The sequence below is a fragment of the Carcharodon carcharias genome, assembly GCF_017639515.1.
Source record: "Carcharodon carcharias isolate sCarCar2 chromosome 39 unlocalized genomic scaffold, sCarCar2.pri SUPER_39_unloc_1, whole genome shotgun sequence".
Lineage (NCBI taxonomy): Eukaryota > Metazoa > Chordata > Chondrichthyes > Lamniformes > Lamnidae > Carcharodon > Carcharodon carcharias.
The window spans coordinates 1,427,041-1,449,443 of NW_024470814.1; the positions used below are offsets into that span (position 1 = coordinate 1,427,041).

The window sequence follows — 22,403 nt, forward strand, 5'->3', positions numbered from 1 at the left end:
TTCATCTCTTTACCAATCAAGAACCTATCTATCTCGGTCTTAAATACAATTAATGTCCTGGCATCCACAGCCTTCTGTGCCAATGAATTCCATAGATTCACTATTCTCTATCTAAAGATGTTTCTCCTCATCCCTGTTCCAAAAGGTCTTCCCTTTACTCTGAGGCATTGCCCTTGGGTCCTAGTCTCTCCAACTAATGGAAAAATCTTCCTCAAGTCCACTCTATCCAGGCCTTTCAGTATTCTGTAAGTTTCAATCAGATCCCCCCCTCATCCTTCTAAACTCCATCGTGTATAGACCCAGAGTCCTCAAACGTAGCTCATATGTTAAGACTTTCATTCATGGGATCATTCTTGTGAACCTCCTCTGGACCCTCTCCAGGGCCAGCACATCCTTCCTGAGATACGGGGCCAAAAAGTGCTCACAATATTCTGAATGTGGTCTGACCAGAGCCTTATAAAGCCTCAGCAGCACATCCCTGCTTTTAGATTCTTGTCCTCTCGAAATAAATGCCAACATTGCATTTGCCTTCCTTACTACCGACTCAACCTGCAAGTTAATCATAAGAGAATCATGAACTAGGACTCCCAGGTCCGTTTGCACTCCAGATTTCTGAATTCTTTCCCCATTCAGAAAATAGGCTATGCCTCTATTCTTCCTACCAAAGTGCATGACCTCACACTTCCCCACGTTGTATTCCAGCTGCCACTACTTTGCCCATTCTCCTCACCTGCCCAAATCCATCTGCAGCCTCCCTGGCTCTTCAATACTACCAGTCCCTCCACCTATCTTTGTACCACCTGCAAACTTAGCCAGGATGCCCTCAGCTCCATCTTTTCAATCATTAATGTATAAAGTGAAAGGTTGTGGCCCCAAAATCGACCCCTGCGCAACTCCACTAGTCACCGGCCGCCATCCTGATAAGGACCGCATGCTCCCCAATCTCTGCCTTCTGCCAGACAGCCAATCTTCTATCAATGCTAGTTCCTTGCCTCTAACACCATGGGCTCTTATCTTACTGAGCAGCCTCCTGTGCAGCACCTTGTCAAAGGCCTTCTGGAAGTCCAAGTAGATAACATCCATTGACTCTCCTTTGTCTAACCTCCTCGTTACCTCCTCAAAGAATTCTAAAATATTTGTCATGCATGAGCTCCCCTTGATGAAACCTTGCTGATATTGCCCTATTGTACCATGCACTTCCAGCTGTTCTGAAATCTCATCCTTAATAATGGATTCTAAAATCTTACCAACGGTCGAGTTCAGGGTAATTGGCCTGTAATTTCCTGTCTTTGGCCTCACTGCCTTCTTAAGCATGGGGGTTACATTAGCGATTTTCCCGGTATCTGGGACCCTCCTTGACTCCAATTATTCCTGAAAGATCACCGCTACCGCCTCCACTATCTCTTCAGCTATCTCCTTCAGAACTCTGGGGTGCAATTCATCTGGTCCAGGTGATTGATCCACCTTCAGACCTTTCAGTTTTCCTAGCACCTTCTCCTTGGCGATGGCCACCATACTCACCTCTGCCCCCCCGACTCTCTTAAATTTTGGGGATGTTACTCGTGTCTTCCACCGTGAAGACTGATGCAAAGTTCCTATTCAGTTCATTCAACTTTTCTTTGTTCCCCACTACTACTTCTCCAGTGTCATTTCCAGCGGCCCAATGTCCACTTTTGCTTCTCTCTGATCCTTTATACATGTAAAAAAATCTTGCAATCTTCCTTTATATTACTGGCTAGTTTACCCTCATATTCAATCTTCTTCCTCCTTATTTCTTTTTTGGTTGTCCTCTGTTGGTCTTTGTAGGCTTCCCAATCCACTGGTTTTCCCACTGCTCTTCGCCGCATTGTATGCTTTCTCTTTAGCTTTTATGCTATCTCTGACTTCCCTTGTCAGACATGGTTCCCTCGTCCTCCCTTTAGTATGCTTCTTCTTCCTAGGGATGAATTTTTGCTGTTTTTCCCAAATTACTCCCATGAACTCATGCCATTGCTGTTCCACTGTCTTTCCTGCTAGGCTCATCTCCCAGTCAATTCTGGCCAGCTCCTCCCTCATGCCTCTGTAGTTGCCTTTATTCACTGGAAGTACCGTTGCCCCTGATTCCAGCTTTTTCCTCTCAAATTGCAGGGTAAGTTGTATCATATTATGGTCACTTCCTTCTAAGGGTTCCTTCACGTTAAGCTCCCTTATCAAGTCTGCCTCTTTATACATCAATAAATCTAGAATTGCCTGTTTCCTAGTGGGCCACATCACAAGCTGCTCCAAAAATCCATCTCGTAGACATTCCACAAATTCCTTTTCTTGAGATCCACTACCAACCTGATTTCCCAGTCTACCTACATATTGAAATCCCCAGTGATCACTGTGTGTTCAGTGCATTCAGAAATTACCTAGTCTTGATGTCTAATAGCTTGAAATTACTCGGCATTTTCTTTTGGTGGAACATCCATCTTTCACAAGGAGCATTCTAGTAAAAACACCCTACCCCCAACCCCACGCCCCCTCACATCACCCACTCCAAGGGAAGGCTGTAGTAAAGAGGTATGTTCACTGGACTGGTAGTCCATGTATCCAGGGTAATGCTCTGGGGACCCGATACCTACATGGCTAGTGGTGAAATTTGAGTCCCATAAAAAAAACTGGAATTCAAATTTCACAGTGCCCATGATGCCAATGCCCACTTCTGTAAAAATCCAACAGCCTCACTAATGTCTGTCAGGGAAGGGTATCTGCCATCCTTACCTGGTCTTGTCTACACGTGACCCCAGGCCAACAGCAATGCGGTTCACTCTTAAATTCCCGCTGAAAAAACGGGCAATTTAGGGATGGGCAATAAACGCTGGACTAGCCAGCAGCGCCCACATCAAGTGACTGAATCGTAAAGAAGCCATTCGCACCTTTGCTAAAGTGTGACGGGAGGAAAGTTATATGTCATTTCAAATAAAGCCGAAATAATGTTTCTGATAGTTGCAGCATGATGTCCTGAATTTGACAACCTATGCTCCTATTCAGCAACGAGTCTTGTTTTTTTATGTGAACAAGTTTCCGGTTCGCGCCATTACATCATAATCACATACGGTTAGTTCCAAATTGAGGAACTTCAACCTTATTAATAATACTTCGTGCCCTGCAAATAGTCTTTTAAACCTGATACAAACGTCTTTGTTAATTCCTATAATCCAAAAGGTATAAAAATCCTTACGTCATGGTGCAACGTAACTATGCTGTCAAGTGTGAGTCTATCTAGTTATGCATTTTCTAAGGGGGAATTAGGTTAGGCATAAATTGCCCTCAACAGTTCTATATGACTGTTCTGTTCTTCCATACTCACATTCCCCTTGGCTCTCAGCACCTATTTAACATGATGCAACATGCTGATGTTCTCTCTACATTACTCATTAGTCAAGTAACAAAAACACCACACAAGGTCCAGGCAAAGAAAATCTACCGCAAGAGAAAATCCAACCATATTCCCGTGACATTCAATTGCATTCCCGCACAGTCAGCTTGGAGTTAGCATTGACCAGAAACCGAAATGGACCAGCCTTCTAAATAACTTAGCCACGAGATCAGGTCAGAAGCTGGACCATCTCACCTCCTGAATTCCCAAAGCCTGTCGAACAGCTAGCAGGCACTTGCCTGAATGAGTGCAGCTCCAAGAAGTTCGGCAACATCCAGGACAAAGCATCCAGCTTAATTGGCACCCCACCCACCAACATCAACGCTCATGCACTCCGCCAATGACGCACAATGGCTGCAGTGTGGACCACCTACAAGATGCACTGCATAAGCGCAACAAGCGTACTTGGACAGCACCTTCCAATTCACAACCTCTGCCGCCTGGAAGGACAAGGACAGCCATTCCTAGGTGGAAAGTCACCTGAAAAAATCCCATTCCCAGCCGCACCCCATCCCAACGTCGAACTATATTGTTGTTGCTTCACTGTCACTGGGCCAAAATGCTGGAACTTTCTCCCTCACAACACTGTGGATGTGCCGGTGTACCTACGCTGCATGACATGCAGCGGTTCAAGAAGGCCTCGGATTCTCAATTTTTCTCGGCAAATAAAAATGCTGGCCTAGTCAGCGACGCCCACATCCTGAAGTATAGTATATATATATATACCCTCCCATTATAGTTGGTATTTCAAGTTTCTGACAATTGATTAAAGTTGCCTTCAAATTGTCTTTTGCTTCATCAACCAACTTCCCACGTGTCCAAGGTTTACATCGCTCACTCCACTGATGGCCGGGCCTGTGTCTACCGTCCTCTGTGTCACTCAAGGTTCCTTTCAAACCCCGCTGAAAAAAACTCTCTCTTTCAGGTTGATCTCGGTCACCTTCCCAACTGTCCCCTCTTGTTCTCTGAGTCCATTATTGTGAGACGATACCACGCCCCTCCCCCACCCCACTCCGCCCCGTGAGGGACTACGGCACGCTTAGTCCTCAAGAAAAAGGCCATAAAAGCATCTTGCGCTCTTGATCTTTTAGTCAGGCAATTTCCTCTGTCAAACAAACACGCATGAATGATATTTGGGCCTTTTTAATTGTAATGAGCATCATTAACTAACCACATCCTCTCCTGAGATTAAAAACCCTCAGCAACAACCGTGTGTTTACAAATGACGATTTCCAGGACCGCTTCTCTGAGCTCACTAACTCCAATTGCCCATTAATAGCCTTGAAAGCGTTTACAGCTGCACCACATACTTTCTTCGACTGTCGGTGTATCTGGCAACCATGCCATCAAAATCGGTATGCAGTTTCCAGCGTCTTTCACAAGCGTGAGCGGCACAAACAGTTTTTCTTTCAATTCAAGAGAACCCTACTCCTCTTCATCCCAGCAATACCATAAAGGAGTGTCTCTGCACGAAAAATGAAATACTATTAAACTTTTAAGCAGTACGCACTGTGATAGTTCCATGGACTCACCTCGAGCTCCCCAAGGTTCCATTATAAGCCCTGAAAAAAAAAATAACAATTGAAGCATGTATCTCAGAATGTATATTAAAATGCCCAGTTCCAAACCAACAACGTCCAGCGCCATTTAACCTAGTATTAGATAGATAACCTAGATAGTATTAGACGCTTGAGACCAAGAGGTCTATCCCAGACATTTGGATACACAATAGAGGCGTAGGGCCCCTGCAGTAAGAAAGTCGTCGGCGTAAAAGCTAATATATAGAGGGCTAAATTGGGCCAAGTGATGTGGTGAGACTGACAGTCGGAGTGTGAAACCGCCTTGATATATCTTTCGCATTTGCAGTGGAGCATCTAACCGAATTCAGGATTCAAAACTCAGAAGCTATTTACTCCTTTCAACCATGCCAAATGGACTACATTCCATGTCTCAAATTACTTATTCGCTACATGTGAAAGCACAGTTTACTAAAACAAACTGGCATTGTGAAAACACACGCATTTGCACACAATCACTTGCTGTACCTGCACACTAACATTTTTAACTCATGCACTTGAAAATCTAGATTAATCTGCACCTCAGTATTATGCAATCGTTCTCCATTTAAGTAATTCTCTATTTTTTTTGTTCTTCCTCCCAAACTGAAAAACGTCACATTTTCCCACATTAAACTCCATTTGCCAGATCTTTACCCATTCCCTTTACTTGCCCTCTCCTCACCGTCCAAGTGCCCAAACACTCCTTTCAAGTGAAGCAGCATTTCGCTTGCACTTCCCTCAATTTAGTCTACCGCATTCATTGCTCCCAATGTGGTCTCCTCTACATTGGAGAGACCAAATGTAAATTGGGCGACTGCTTTGCAGAACACCTGCGGTCCGTCCGCAAGCATTACCGAGACCTCCCTGTCACTTGACATTTCAACACTCCACCCTGGTCTCTTGCCCACATGTCCATCCTTGGCCTGCTGCATTGTTCCAGTGAAGCTCAAGGAACAGCATCTAGTCTTCTAACTAGGCACTTCACAGCCTTCTGGACTGAATATTGAGTTCAACAATTTTGGATCATGAATGCTCTCTTGCATCCTCACTCCCTTACCGATTCCCTGCCCCCTTTTCTTTCCAACAATTTGTATAGATTTTTCCTTTCCCACCTATATCCGTTAACTTTAAATGCATTTCCATCCATTGTTTTATCTCCACCATTTAGCCTTTTTTGATGTCCTTCACCCAACCCCACCCCAACCCCACTAGGGCTATCTGTACCTTGCTTGTCCTGCTTTCTACCCTTAATTAGCACATTCTTTTAGATAATATCACCACAATCAAGACCTCTTTGTCCTTTTGTATGTGACATCTTTTAGTTATCTCCACCTATCACTGGCCCTCTATCCAGCTCTACTTGTCCCACCCCTCCCCCTACCCTTACACCAGCTTTAATTTAACCTCTCTTCTATTTTTACTTAGTTCTGTTGAAGGGTCATTCGGACTCGAAATGTTAACTGTGTCCCTCTCCGCAAATATTGCCAAACCCGCTGAGCTTCTCCAGGTACTTTTGTTTTTGTTTTGGATTTCTAGCATCCACAATGTTTTGCTCTTATCTTTCTATTCATCTGGCCTTCCATCAATCCATCTTTCCTGCCAGCTATCCAACTATCCATCCATCTATCCACCTAGACATCTACCGGTATATCTATCTATCTATCTTTCGATTAATCCATCTGTCCATCTATCTATATTTGCATCTATCTTTCTATCTATCTATCTATCTATCTATCTATCCATCTATCTATTCACCCATCTATCTAACTATCTCTCTCTCTCTATATATGTGTATATATATATGTCTACCACATACCTACCTACTTTTCGATCCACCTATCTATCCATCCGCCTACGTATCTATCCTTTTAGACGTGGTTGATTCAGGGTGAGATGATGGTGCAGTGATAGCATTATTGACTGGCAATCCAAAGGCCTAAATTATGTTCTGGAAGCTTTTGTTCAGATGGTGGAATGTGATTTAATTTACCTCCAGCTCTTAAGTATGGAATATGAAGTTTGTCTCAGTTTTGGCTGGAGTTGCACTGTTATTCATTGTTTTTAAAAACCCAGTAGTCTCATTTAGATGAAGGGAATCTGCTATCGTTATCTGGCCTGGCCTGCAGGAATCTCCAGATGTTCAGCCAGGCGAGGACTCTAAATTTCTCTCTGAATTGGCTTAGCAATCCATGACGTTCGAAGGCAAACAGGATAGGGCAACAATAGCTGATCGCGCTAGAAATGACCACATCCTGCGGATAACTAAATAAAGGATAGATGTGTCGGCGTCCATATGCATATTCCGGAATTATTGGGAACATGGTGACATTTGGAGAACAAAAAAAAATGCATCAGTAATGAGTAACTCCCTCAATCTGGAAACCAATGATCTAGCTTAAGGGTATCAGATCTTTTTTCTTCGTAAGCACATCTGCATTTTTTCCGAATGTCAGCTCGTTTCACTTTGTTAGTTTTAATCTTCTGTTAAAGATGTGCGTGCCTGTACGTCAAGACTGCTTTGCTCCACTATTTCCTAAGAACGGTATTTTCCACGCAAAGTGGAAGCGACATTTTTTTTCTCTGTGCTATAACATACCACCCGACATATTGCTAGACAGCACTGAACACAAGTATTACAAGATCTCAGAAAACATGCCGCTTGATAACGTTCTGTAAATAGACTGCCAAATATCTACTTCCGCACACGGCGTTCAGACAAGGACTCACCAAACACAAGTAGAGAGACCGCTGGGAACATCTTACCCCGAGAGTAAGCGAGGTTGCAAACCGTGGATAGGATAAAGGCGGTGTAACAAATGAATGTTAAACGCTCTGCTAGCTTGACCGGGTTTCCTGCCTAATAAAGGAAATGCGTTGGGAGCCAAGCTTCCATATTTGGTATGCCCATTACGAAACCCGGATTCCAGTGAGTCAGTCGGATAGCAAAAAGAAAACAGGAAGAAAACACGTCGTTAGCGAGAATCAGACATTACGTAAACTTTTCCATGTAACCAGCAAATAAGGAAGCAGATTGACGCTAATTAATGTTATGTCAGGCGGTGGGGGCGGCCAAAAAAGGGCTCATCCAATAAAAGTACCCTTACCCGTAGGGTGAGCGGGGTGGGAAACCAAGGATAGCTTAGGGCCAGTGTAACAAATAAATGTTAAACTTGACCCGATGTTTTACATAATAAAGTGGAAGACGTTGGGGCAAACCGCCCATGTGCATTCCAGCGTGGTTCGTGGCTTCACTTCTTTGGTCGGCCCTGGTGCCTTGGACTGTCCACGATTTGCTTTACCTTACCGTTGACAATTTCAGTAGCTTTAAATCTGTTTCAAAGCTTGGTGCATTCCGTTCTACAAACTGAGTTATCCCCGTGGTTATTGTCCGATACTGGCCAATACAATGGCGTTCCTCCTACCTAATTGCAAAAAAAGACACACATTTCCTTGCGACATATTCCTGAATGTAGGAACAGAGTGGGGGTGGGGGTGGGGGCGGCGTGCTTCAGGGATGGGGGAAGAGGTGCAATTATATAGACAATTATGAATTTATGTATACTGACCTACATTAGAGCACGATTCATTCTAGTTTGCTGAAATTGCACTCTTCCTTGCACTGCTCAGTTTTCTTTTCAAATTATACTTCGGGAGCGATCACGCGGTGTTTTGCAACACCGAGACCTCTCACTGCCATTTATAGTTCGAAAGCTGACGTTCTGTTTGAAGCGCTTAGGCTTAAGACTACAGTGACTAGTTAAATGCAAGCATTCAGGAATTTAAAATAAACTCGTTCGACAGCAAAAGGTCAAATTTATTTCTAGCTATTCCTTTGATATTCATGCAAACGAGCGAAGTTTTGCTATCCCCTATTTCTGTGCTAGCGATATCATGAATAGACAGCCATTAGTTAACTTCCACTCCGTAATAATCAACAATTGAAATGTATATTTCGAGCTAGGGTTGCAGGCAGGGCAGTGCATAATATGTTCGGAATGAAACACATTAGAAATCAGAACTATTATGTTTGTACTATGTGACTGCATAGTGTGCGTCCAAATGCATAACGTTGTTTATAGGTTAGGCCGTTGTGATTCCACGGGCAAATGCTAGGTATGCTTAGCAAGGATAGAAGATTAGCTGGCTGGTAGAAAGCAAAGAGTTGTGTATTTTCTTCTGATTGGCAGGATGTGACGAGTGGTGTCACACAGGTACCTGTACTGCGGCCTCAATTTTTGACATCAATGACCTAGAGGAGGGGAGTGAAGACATGGTAGCTAAATTTGCACATGTCACAAAGATAGAAGGGAAAGCGTGCTGTGAACAGGGCATGAGGAGGTTTCAGAGGGATATAGATAAGTTGAGTGAATGGGTAAAGATCTGGCAAATGGAGTTTAATGTGGGAATATGTGAAGTTGTTCACTTTGGCAGGAAGAACAAAAAAAATAGAGCATTACTTAAATGGAGAATGATTGCATAATACTGAGGTGCAGATGAATCTAGATTTTCAAGTGCATGAGTTACAAAATGTTAGTGTGCAGGTACAGCAAGTAAATAATAAGGCTAATGCAATGCCATCCTTTATTACGAGAGGGATTTAACATAAAAAAGTAAAGATTTCATGCTCCAGCTATACATGGGGCATTGTTGAGACCACACCTCGAATACTGTGTGCAGTTTTGGTCTACTTATTTAAGGAAGGCCGTAAATGTATTGGAGGCGGTTCAAAGGAGGTTTACTAGATTAATGCCTGGAACGAACAGGTTACATAATGAGGAGAGGTTGGACAGACTGGGCTTGTTTCCACTGGAGTTTTGAAGAGTGAGGGGTGACTTGACTGAAGTATACAAAACCCTGAACGGCCTTGACGAGGTGGATGTGGAAAGAATGTTTCCTATTGTGGTTGAGTCCAGGACTAGGGAGCACTGTTTTAACATTAGGGTCACCCTTTTGGGACCAGAGAGGAGAATTGTTTTTCTCCTAGAGGGCTGTGCGTCTTTGGAATGTTCTGCCTCAGAACGTTGTGGAGACGGGGTCATTGAATATGTTTAAGGTAGATAGATTCTTGTTAGGCAAGGGAATCGAAAGTTATCGAGTTTAGATGTGAATGTGGACATCGAAACATAAACAGATCAGCCATCATGTTAATGAATGGCGGAGCAGTCTTGAGCGCCAAATGGTATCCTCCTGCCCGTATTTCTTGCGTCCTTATGGAAGTCAGAAGCATCTGGTTAATGCACTTTAATATGCCCCCTTTATTACCATTATTTTATCTGAAGTAGTGTAGTTCGCTTTGGGGACACCAGAGGCACTCTTCTTGGGCTGGATTGGAAAATGTTAATGCCATCGCGTTAGTTTTTTTTTTCTGAAAGTAGACGACTGAGGAACATTTGGGATGGAAAATGTAGACGGTGTTCGTTTTCATTTTACTGAACAGGGACATTAGGCCCTCAAGCCTGGTTCATTATAACCTGGCCCCTTGCCTCTTGAAATCTCCATCTTATTCCCAACCTGAAATCTATGCCCTTGGCAATTTGCAATATCCCAACTAAATCTCTAGCAACACCCAATCTTTCAATTAGATATTTTTCAGCATTTCGGCTCCGAAATTGAGCTCAAAGTCATTATATTATATGCATCACTTTCATTCTCAATTCCTGCTAATTTGCCTGCTTTAAACTTTTTCATCTCTTCTGAACTTATTTTCAGTTAACTTACGTATCTCTTTAACAGCTATTTTTCCTTGTATCCTGGCTGCTATCATTTAATTCTTTAAGCACTCGGCCCTGATCCAAGCTAACTCGTATATTCTCCCGTCCTTTCACTTGGCGGTGTTGTTAGTTATTTTACGTTAAAAGTCGAATTTGCACATTTTGCCACAGGCAGCTGAATGAAACGTTAACTTTGTTTCTTTATTCTCCCTCTCCTCAGATGCTGCCCGACATGCTCCACGCTTCCTTTGTTTTCCAAGGCCGTTGACAACACTGTTCTCAAATATTGGATTGCGCAGAAATGAGGTGGTCAAGTCAACATCTGCCGAAGGGCCCGTCAACCCAGCTAAACCAAAACGCAACAGTTTAATCTCAAAATTCAAAGCTACTTCACAGCACCTTCCTGGAGAGAAAAAAAAACTACCACCATCTGCAAGTTCCCTACCAGGTCACACACCATCTTGTCTTAGAGTTGTGTGAGCCATTCCTTCACTATCGTTTGGCATAGAGGTCCCTCGCTAATAACTTTGCTTTTGTCTAAGCTGCATGCAATGCAACTTTTCAAGAAGGTGGCTCATGTCCAAAATCCCAAGGGCAAATACGGGAGTCAATAAGTGTTGGACTTTCCATCGACTCCCACACCCCATCAACGATTGCCAATATAGGAAAAAAAAACTGAAAATGCAATACATTAAGTGTTGTTGCTGGCGTTACTCTGGTAAGGAACGAAGGTTGTAACATTAAAATCCATTCATAAGTAATTGACAACCATGCACCAGTGTGAATAGACAGCATGCGATGTTGCATTTTCATTGACTTGTCATGTTTGTGCTTTGCGTTAGTATTGTGGGTAAAATACGGATTGGATAGTGTGGTTGTGGTTCTGCAGGTGAACGCTAAGTAAAAACATCTCATCTCCACATTTTTTTTTGGTTAGCATTGGAGATAAAGCCCCGATGTAATACAAAGAGTTCACATGGAATTCTTCCCAGAATTAATAGTTGAGGCATACGAATTCCATGCTGCCCATCCTGGTGAATAAATGGGGACACGTTCAGCAATGTTGCTCGCAGTCATATGCAATTCCCATCTGACACTCTGGTGGATCAATAATGACACGTTGATGATAACTACCATGACCTGTTGCTCTCGGGGAACGTCCTGTCAATGAGGCCATCCCTCAGCGTGTGGTGATGCCATATTTATGAGCAGAAAGGTAGTCTCAATCAGAGATGCACAAAAAGTCACATCGAATTAATGGCGCACGAAGAGTACATTTGGCTGACAGATCTATGCCTGCCTTGTACTCCAAACACATCACGTCCCAAGTTATTTCAGTTAGGTCGATCAATATTGCTTCCAACTCCCTTTTCCTTCTTGTGGATGAACTCGTGATAATCTTATATTTGTGACCAGTAGCTTGTGCTCCCTCAACTGTGGAAATATTTTGCCCTATGTCCAACCTGCCTTTCTCTCTGGCGTGAAGGCATCTATCAGATTTCCCATGTTCTCGATTTTTCGAAAGGGAAGAAAAAATATTCTTTAGCCTGTCTTTTTAGACGTACTATCACAATTCTAGGAGCATTGGGCACACGATTTTCAAGGCTTCTATAGCCTTTGTGTAATACGAGACACAGAATTGCAGATCGCATTCTTAGCTTGTCTAATCAAGGCTCAAGTAAATTTTAACTTACGTTTTCCGACACACCCTATATTGATAGAATGGCTTCCTCCTGTGCAGTTTGTTTCTAAGAGTCTATGCTTCTATTGTTTTTTTTCTAGAATTCACCATTTCCCCAGAAATGAACCATATTGTTTTCCTTGTGCATGTTCGGAGTGGGTTTAGCTGCAATGACGCTTTATTAGCTGAATTATCATCCTTAACTCCTAGATATGTATTTGCTTTGTTCACTCCCCGAAACCTTTCAACCCATTATGGTTCATAATTGGGAAAGAGTAGGATAACTCTTTACTACTCCCCAAAAGACATTGATTCACAATTGCTTGGCAAAACAGAGGTCAGTAATGCATTTGGCATTCCAGGTTTCACTGTGGTTAAATGTTGTATTGCAATGGCCCTGGCAGTGAAGCCTGTGAAATGATACTTCCCATGTTCTGCCAATCGGTGAAACGAACAATAAACATACTTGCTGAATACTGAATGCTGAAAGGCCTGGATAGAGTGGATGTGGGGAAGATGTTTCCATTAGTAGGAGAGACTAGGACCTGAGGGCACAGCCTTAGAGTAAAGTGAAGACCTTTTGGAACAGAGATCAGGAGGAACTTCTTTAGCCAGTGAGTGGTGAAACTATGGAATTCATTACCACAGAAGGCTGTGGAGGCCAGGTCATTCAGTGTATTTAAGACTGAGATAGATAGGTTCCTGATTGGTAAGGGGATCAAAGGTTACGGGAAGAAGGCGGGAGAATGTGGTTGAGAAACTTATCAGACCTGATTGAATGGTGGAGCAGACTCGATGGGCCGAATGGCCTAATTTCTGCTCCTATGCCTTATGGTCTTATGGTTTTGTATTGTACATTACAGACATTCTGCTCCTGGTGCTCCAACAGCACATGTTTTGGCATTAACCATGAGTCAAAGAATGAGACTATAGTTAACTATAGTTAACTGTACACCTTGGGGAGCTAGATAAGCACATAATGGAGAAAAGAGTAAAGACATGTGTTCACGGTATTAGATGAAGTAGGGGGTGAGGCAATACTTGAGGAACAGGACTGCTGAGTGGCCTAATTCCCTGATTCACATGCCAGGTATATTTTTACCTTCTTGTAGGCATATTCCAATTTAATTCTTCAGGTGTGCTGTGAAGGCTTTCAACTCTTTGGATATGTTTTGAAGTATCAAGCACCAACACTCTTTCGCCATCAAGACCCAATTGACCTTACGTCACTCCGGCGATTAAATCATTACAGCAAATTGGCGAGATGGATGAAGATTGAGGAAGCCCTTTGATTAACTACACTTCGCCTTTTATCTCTTACTGCCACAAGTGACAAGTTCAACTCCACAAAAGCGCATGATGAAGCTGAGTACATCCTCAGATGTACTCTCCAGGTAGTTACCTAAGTCTTCCAAGGGATATATACAAACGAAATGCTTCTTTAGATGTGCACTTTATCATGGAAGTTATATAAGATGCACATGGTTTGTTAATGGCAGTCAGACAGAAATAAACACATGAAGGAAGGCAAAGGGCTTCAATTACAACTCCTACAAACATCAAGCAATTGGCAAATATGCACCTGTCTTGCAGAAGACATTTTTAAACCATTCGCCCTCATGTTCTTTTTTATACAGTCACTTATTTTCTTAAACATTATGCCCGCAATTATAACTAACAATTGAGCAGAAATTCCTCCGGTCGCTCACTATATGTTAAGTCCATTTTGAACGCCTAATTGAAAATTTATTCGGTATCCCGATAACAGATTTCATATCATGTTAGTATAATCAGAATTTAAAACAATTGAGCAGTGTTACTGCTCTTAAATCCCATCAGACCTCTTCTGGATAAGAGAGGTAAAGAGCCCCATGAATACAGATGAACTGGTAACTACTGTGCTTGATTTGGTGAGATAGTTCATTACCAGCACTCCACTGGTAAAGGTTCTCACCTTTACATAACAAAACATTAAAAGCACAATTGACACATTCAGCTCCTTGGCCCTGCATCACAGTGTACTTAGGTCATGGATGACCTGCACCTTTTTTCAACTGTATCGTGATTACTCCATTGTCTCTTAATACAATTAAATTACAAATATATATCATGCAAGTCCTGCGTTCTCAGATGTGGTTGGAGAGAGTAACTTCCAGGAAGTTGTGTATCACCTGTGTTTTCTGATTTCCACTCTGAGTAGCCTGGATAAATTTTATAATTAGGGGAAGTGTTTTGATGTGTGGTCACTAGAATTAAATGACAGGCACGGCATTGCACTGCCAAACAGGTACTGCCAATTTTGCGTCATAGCCAAAAACAATGTCCCAGTTCTTGTTAGTGCACTTCTCACTTATGCGAACTGAAGCAAAGGTTCAGTAGTGGGAAAATAAACAATTTTACCTGAAACAGACCACGGAATCTTGGTGTCATGGCTGGCTTAGGAAATGCAACTTATTTTATTACGTCTCCTTTCTACCTTATCCTCCATTTTGATTGTCATCTTTCTTTTCCGTTTGTCCTTTTGTTGCACTTTAGTTAGAGTTGTTTAACCTTTGGCGCCCCCTTCCTCAAAAGGCAGTGGAAACAGAGTCTTTGAACGTTGTTAAGGCAGAGCTGGATAGATTAATGATAAGCAAGGGGAGCGAAAGATGTTGGGGTAAGTCTTTTAGTAGACTTTTTAGTTAGGCGCCAGTTCAGTTCTCTTTTATACCAGAGGAGACGAAAGCAAAAGTAAAATGAAACAAATGAAACGATGTGTAATTATGACAGGAATGTAGACAATATTAAAACGTGGATAATTTTTTTTTAAAAAAAAACAATATCGTCCATTACAATTGGCACCCTTCTAGAAACGGTGGAGAAGTGGTAGTGGACTAGTAATTCAGAGGCTTGGTTGATGATCTGGGAGTGCATGCTCAGACGTCACCACGTCAGCTGATGAAATTTAAGTTCAGTTAGTAAAAAAATAGTTTATATTAAAGCTTAGTAATCGTGACCATAGAGCAACCATCGATTGTTTAAAAAATCCATTTGGTTCACTAATGCTGATAGGGGAGGATATCCCCCTTCCCTACTTGGTTTGGCCAACATGTGACTGCAGTCCCCACACCAGTAAAGTTGACTCTTAAGTTCCCTCTGAAATGGCCTAGCAGGTCACTCAGCTCAATGGCTTATAGGGATGGGCAACAGATGTAGGTCTTCCCAGCGTTGGCCACATTCCATGGAATAATCAAACAAATGCAATTGCAATAATTTTCGCCTTGTTTTCTAAAACATAAATATGATCCTAATTTACTACTCCAGAAATATGATATTAGGCTTAAAAGTACATGGTTTGCACATTAATGCAATGGACAGTGTGGTCAAGGTACACATGAACGTTCAAATAGTTTTGGCAAATAAACCACATAATAGAGTCATAAATAACATTGAAGCCCATAGTATTAGTGGGATCTGACAACGCGATTATGACGTTGGTTAAAGGAAGTAATGATTATTTTCAACAGGCTCGAAGTAGACAGTGGTGCCCTAGTGGTCAATATCAGTACAGGGTTTTTTTTTGATACATTAATGGTCTGCAATTTGGCATACAATGCACAATTGCAGTTTCTTTTTAAGATGACACAAAGTTTGTCAAAATAGTGGCATGCATGACAACTGACTCGTTAAATGCACAGAGGTGTGGCAGATTAATGTCAAGGCAGAGAAGGATAAAGTGCTACTTTTGGTAGGAAGAATGTGGAGAGGCATTATCAACTAATTGATTTGTAACTGGCAGGCGGTGTTGGAACTGGACAACTTAAGGGTGCATGTACAAGCATCGTTTAAATTGCCAGGATGTTTAAATAAGTTGAAGGATGAGTGGCAGTGTTATTACAACAATCAGGTGCGTAAACAAGGAGGTTATGTTATATCTATATGAACCAGATTTAAGGGCACATTTGGAACATTGTTTTCCGAGCCATAGAGCTTACCTTTTAAATGATGTCAAGGTCTTAAAGCGCTTGCAGAGAGCGAGAATAGTACCACGGGTGAGATACCTCCGTTAGCCGGAGAGACTTTTAGAAGCTGAACTTCTCTGAACGTAGGAATTGGGAGCAGGTGTGGGCCTAAGATAATGGCTGGCCTGATTGTAACCTGAACTCCACATTCCCGCTTGCCTCGATACTCTTTCACCCCCTTGCTCATCAAGAGTCCATCCAGCTCTGCCTTAACAATATTCAAAGGCTCTGATTCCACTGCCCTTTGAAGAAGGGGGGTACAAAAGATTCACAACCACCTGAGAGAAGAACAAGCCTTCTCATCTCTCCCGTGAGTTGGTGAACCCTTATTTCATAAACAGTGGCCCCTAGTATCGGATTCTCCGATAGGAGAAAACATCATGTTCACAGTTACACTGACAGGACATCTTGGGATCTTATCTGTTACTATAAAGTCGCCACTTACTCCTCTAAATTCCAACGGATATAAGTTTGGCCTGCCTAAACGTTCCTCATAAGACAACCCACATAACCCTGGTATTAGTTCAGTAAACCTTCTCTGAACTGCTTCCAACGCAATTACAACTTTCCTTAAATAAGGTGACCAATACAGTACACAATTTTCCAGATGTTGTCGTACTATTGCCCTGTGCAACTGAAGCATAACCTTCCTACTTTTGCAGTCAATTCCCCTTGGAATAAGCTATAATATCCCATTAACTTCCCTAATTAACTGCGCTCCAGCCTTTTGTGATTCTTGCACTAAGTCCCCTTGAGTCTTTTACACCTCAGGGCTCTGCAACTTCCCATTATTTACATAACATTCTTTGTTTGAAATTATTTTTCCTGCCAATATGGGCAATTTCATACTATCTCACCTTTAACTCCATTTGCCAATTCCTTGCCAACTCAAAGAGACTTTATGTAACCGTTTGTCGTCTCCTTACTTCATCTTGACACCTTGCTATTTTAGCTATTTTTATGTCCTCATACAATTTTGTAACCATCCCTTCGGCCCCTTCAATCAAATTATTTATATACATAGTAAAATGTTGAGGCCCCACCACTGATCCCACCCTATGTGCACCATGCCAACCATAAAAATATGTATGCATACTCTGTTCTGTGATCGCCAGCCAATCTTCTATCCATGCCAACATGCTACCGATTACACCATGGGCTATTATTTTACGCAATAACCTTTGGAGTGGCACCTTGTTAAAAGTCATCGGGAAACCTGAATGCAGTACAACCACTGGTTCCCCATCATCCACCACTTTTGTTACTTCTTCAAAGAACTCCAATAAATTTGTTAAACATTACTTCCCTCTCACAAAACCGCTTGGATTCTGCCTGATTATCGTACATTTTCCAAGTGGTCTGCTACAGTTTGTTTAATAATGGCTTCCAGAATTTTCCCCCTGTGACAGATATTAAGTTAACTGTCTGTAGTTTCCTGATTTCTGTCTCCCTCCCTTCTTGAATATTGGAGCTACATTCGCTGTTTTCCAATTAAATAGAACCATCCTCGAACTTTAATTAAATTTGGAACATTAAAAACAAATCATCAATTATCTCACTGGCCACTCCCTTCAATAACCTAGGCTGAAGACCATCAGAATCGAGGACTTGTAAGCCCGTAGTTCCAATAACTTATTAAGTACCACTTGCCTGCTGCTTGCAATTTTCCTGTGCTCCTCCGTCCCTCCTATTTCCTTAATACAGCTGTTCCTGGGATCTTACATGTATCCTCGATTGTGAATTCTGATGCAAAATGCTGGTTCGATTCATCTGCCAGCTCCCTATTTTCAAATATTAATTCCCCTGATTCACTTTCTATGGGACCAAGCCTCACTTTGTTTTTGTTTTTAATAGCTATAGAGAGTTTTACTCTCTGCCCTAGCTAGATTTCCCTTGTCCTCCATTGTTGTTCCCTTCCTTATTAATCTTTTGGTCACTTCTGTTATTTTTTTAAATATCCTGTCCAGTCTTATGATCTGCCTCCAATCTTTGTGTAAAGGTAAATATTTGCCATTGAGTTTTATACTTTTCTCTTTTTTTATTTAAACACGGTTGGAATTTTTCTGTCCCGTTTGAGGGTATCTATGCTGTCTATTATGAAATATCCCCTTAAATGCTCACCACTGCCTTTATATTGACCTATTCCTTGAGCTAATTCGGCAGTTCACTTTAGCCGGCCGTGTCCTCATACCCCCATAATTGCCCTATTTTAAGTTTAAGATACTAAGCTTGGGCCCACTCTTCTGCTCCTCAGGATGACTGTAAAATGCAACCTTATTATCATCACTACTACCTAGGGACACCTTCGCTATGAGGTTTTTTTTAATTAATCCTCTTTCGTTGCACAACAACAAGTCCTGTAAAGCGTGCTTTCTGATTGGTTCTGGGGCATTCCATTCTAAGAAACTCACCCGAAGACAGTCTATCAATTGCTCAACTAGTCTACCTTTACCCATCTGATTTTCCAAGACCTAATGCAGGTTAAAATCCCCCAAGATTATCGCCGTACATTTCAGTTCAGCTCCCCTTATTTGTTCCTTGATACTCCGGCCTACCACACGGTAATTGTTAGGCGGCCTGCCCACCACCCCCACAAGTGACCTCTTGCCATTCTCATTTCTCATCTCTACCCAAACCGTTTGTACATCCTGGTTTGAAAGGGCAGTGGACTGGGGATACTTGAATATGTCTTTAAATGAGCCGTCATGGACCGAATAATCTCCTTTCGTGCAGTTATATTTTATGATCTTACGATATTTTTTAATACAGGCACACACTGCTATGAATAATTAAATGCATATCAGCTGAAGAGCATTGAGTTCACGATTATTGATTAAGCAATCTTGTTTTTTTTATATATCCGCCTTGCAGGAGGTCATTATTTTCTTTTTCAAATTTATTTTATTTATCATTCATTAAATGCTTTTTTGTTCTTACTATAATTCACACATATTGAAAAGCTACATTTCCGAGCTTCTCGGATAGATTCACAGCTTTTGTTTTCTTATATCTATCCCACTTGCTCATCAAATCTGCAGGATTTATAAATATTGCATTTCGCAATTTGTTACTGCAGCAATTGACATTTGATACATTTAATTGCAGCATTTGTACAGAAATAAATATGCAGTTGTTTACGTCATAAAGATGCTGGCATATGCGGCATGAGGAACAAAGGCCCTTTTTACAATTGAGAAGTTGGCTGTCTGAGTTGCTACCACAAAACACCCACATCCTGTCTTTTACATATCAACCAACGCCTTATGCGAAAATAATACACGTTAGGTTAAAAAAATATATGATTTTTAGCTTTTTTCCCACATCATATAATTAAAGGGTTTTTTTTTTCCAATTCAACAAATGCTTGAGGATTACTTCAATTTCAGTTGCAGCGTTAGAGGGTCAGTGTAAACCACTTTGCATTATGAACGCAACGCAGCTGCACATCTAACAAACAGAGGAATTTCTTTGTCTCGCAGTTCAAACAGTGTCATGGTTGAGTGGGAGAGGAAGTAAATAGATCTAATGTTAGCGACAAGTAAGAAAATGAAGATATTCACCTCAAAACCTCCTGTATCTCGTAAAAGGCTTTTGTGTATTTAAGGTCCAAGACTGCTATTTAAAAACGCACTGACCCTAACGAAGTTCGGCAGAGATGAGCATTTAGGTCTGCAAGCATTCTTTTTTTTTTGCGTGGTTTTTAAATAATCTTGTTTAAACATTCAGTCATGGGATGTGGGCTTCACTGACTAGGCCAGCATTTATTGCCTATCCCCAATTTCCCCTTCTTCACAGGGACTGTAAGAGGCAATCATATTGCTTTCGGCCTGGAGTCACGTGCAGGACAGGACAGGAAGGGACGGCAGATTAACTTCCCTGAAGGGCATTAGCGAACCAGATGGCCTTTGACAACAATCGGCAATGGTTTTACAGTCGGTATCAGCCTTTTAATTCCAGGTTTTTATTCAATTCTAGTTTCAACATCTGTCATGGCGGGATTTCATCCCAGGTAGCCAGAGCATAACTCTGGGCCATAGAGTCACAGAGAGCAGAAGAGACCCTTCGGCCCATCGACTCTGCACCGACACGTGAGAAACACCTGACCTACCTACCTAATCCCATTTACCAGCGCTGGGCCCATAGCCTTGAAATTTGTGACGTGCCAAGTGCTCATGCAAGTACTTTTTAAAGGATGTGAGGCAACCCGCCTCCAGCACCATCCCAGGCGGTGCATTTCTGACTGTCAGACCCCTCTGGGTAAAAGAAGGCTTTTAATCACATCCCCGCTAAACCTACACCCCCTCACCTTGATCTTACGTCTCATCATGACTGACCCTTCAACTAAGGGGGAGCAGCTGCTCCCTATCCACCCTGTCCATGCCCCTCATAATCTTGTACACCTCGATCAGGTCGCCCCTTAGCCTTCTCTGCTCCAACAAAAACAACCCAAGTCTATCCAAGCTCTCTTCATAACTTAAATCTTTCATCTCAGGCAACATCCTGGTGAATCTCATCTGCACCCCCTCCAGTGCAATCACATCCTTCCTATAATGTTACGACCAGACCTGCACACAGTACTCCAGCTGTGGCCTCAACAAGGTTCTATACAACTCCAACATGACCTCCCTACTTTTGTAATCTATGCCTCGATTGATAAAGCCAAGTGTCCGATATGCCTTTCCCCCCACCCCACTAACATGCCCCTCCGCCTTCAGAGATCTATGGACACACATGCCAAGGTCCCTTTGTTCTTCTGAACTTCCTAGTGTCATGCCGTTCATTAAATACTTCCTTGTCAAATTATTCCTTCCAAGTGTAACACCTAGCACTTTTTGGGGTTAAATTCTACCTGCCACTTATCTGCTCATTTGACCACCCCGTCTATATCTTCCTGTAGCCCAAGACGCTGATCCTCACTGTTAACGACACGGTCAATCTTTGTGTCACTCGCAAGCGTACCAATCCTATCCCTAACATAGCCATCTATGTCGTTTAAATAAATGATGACTAATAGGGGACCCAGCACACATCCCATTGGTACGCCACTGGATACTAGCTTCCAGTCACTAAAGCAAACTTATGTCATCACTCACAAAACAAAAACAGAATTACCTGGAAAAACTCAGCAGGTCTGGCAGCATCGGCAGAGAAGAAAAGAGTTGATGTTTCGAGTCCCCATGACCCTTCAACAGAACTGAGTGAACCTTAGGAAAGGGGTGAAATATAAGCTGCTTAAAGGTGGGGGCGGGGGCTGGGGATGGGTGGGGGGATTGAAGTGGGGGGGCGGGGTGTGGTTGTAGGGACAAGCAAGCAGTGATAGGAACAGATAATCAAAATATGTTTCAGACAAAAGAACAAAAGAACACGTAGGTGTTAAAGTTGGTGATATTATCTAAACGAATGTGCTAATTAAGAATGGATGGTAGGGCACTCAAGGTACAGCTCTAGTGGGGGTGGGGTGGAAAGGCTATCAGGGCATAAAGATTTAAAAATAATGGATTATAATAGATTTAAAATAATATTACTTTTAAATCTGTTATGCCCTGCTGGCCTTTCCACCCCATCCTCACTAGGGCTGTACCTTGACTGCCCTACCATCCATTCTTAATTAGCACATTCGTTTAGATAATATCACCACCTTCAACACCTCTGTGTTCTTTTGTTCTTTTGTCTGTGACATCTTTTGATTGTCTGCTCCTATCACTGCTTGCTTGTCCCTACAACCACACTTTTCTCCCCCCCCACCACTACCACACCCCCGCCACCTTAAACCAGCTTATATTTCACCCTTTTCCTTAGATTCACTCAGTTCTGCGGAAGGGTCATAAGGATTTGAAACATCGACTCTTTTCTTCTCCACCGATGCTGCCAGACCTGCTGAGTTTTTCCAGGTAATTTTGTTTTTGTTTTGGATTTCCAGCATCCGCACTTTTCTGTTTTTATGTTATCACACTCTGTCTCCTACAACTAAGCCAATCTTGAATCCACATTATCAAATTACCCTGTATCCCATGTGCACTTGCGTGCTTTATAAGTCGCTCACGTAGGAAC

General features: G+C 42.3%; 1 protein-coding gene across 8 annotated transcripts in view; it reads right to left on the reverse strand.

Annotated features, from left to right (window-relative positions):
* The window catches only part of LOC121274855 (immunoglobulin superfamily member 1-like), a 36,198-nt gene extending 28,240 nt beyond the window's left edge, over window positions 1-7,958 (reverse strand). For 5 of the 8 annotated variants that reach the window (XR_005942307.1, XR_005942309.1, XR_005942308.1 and 2 more), the window contains exons 1-2: window positions 7,687-7,958; window positions 4,933-4,962 (exon numbers count right to left, since the gene is read on the reverse strand). Coding sequence is in view for 5 of the 8 variants with exons in the window: in XM_041182232.1 (XP_041038166.1) it covers window positions 4,933-4,962; window positions 7,687-7,717 (61 nt within the window). In the remaining 3 variants the exon portion in view is untranslated. Of the gene's footprint in view, window positions 1-4,710; window positions 4,877-4,932; window positions 4,963-7,686 lie in introns of those variants that run through there. The other 3 variants (XM_041182235.1, XM_041182233.1, XM_041182234.1) reach the window with 3 other exon arrangements.
* Window positions 7,959-22,403: the final 14,445 nt, after the last annotated feature.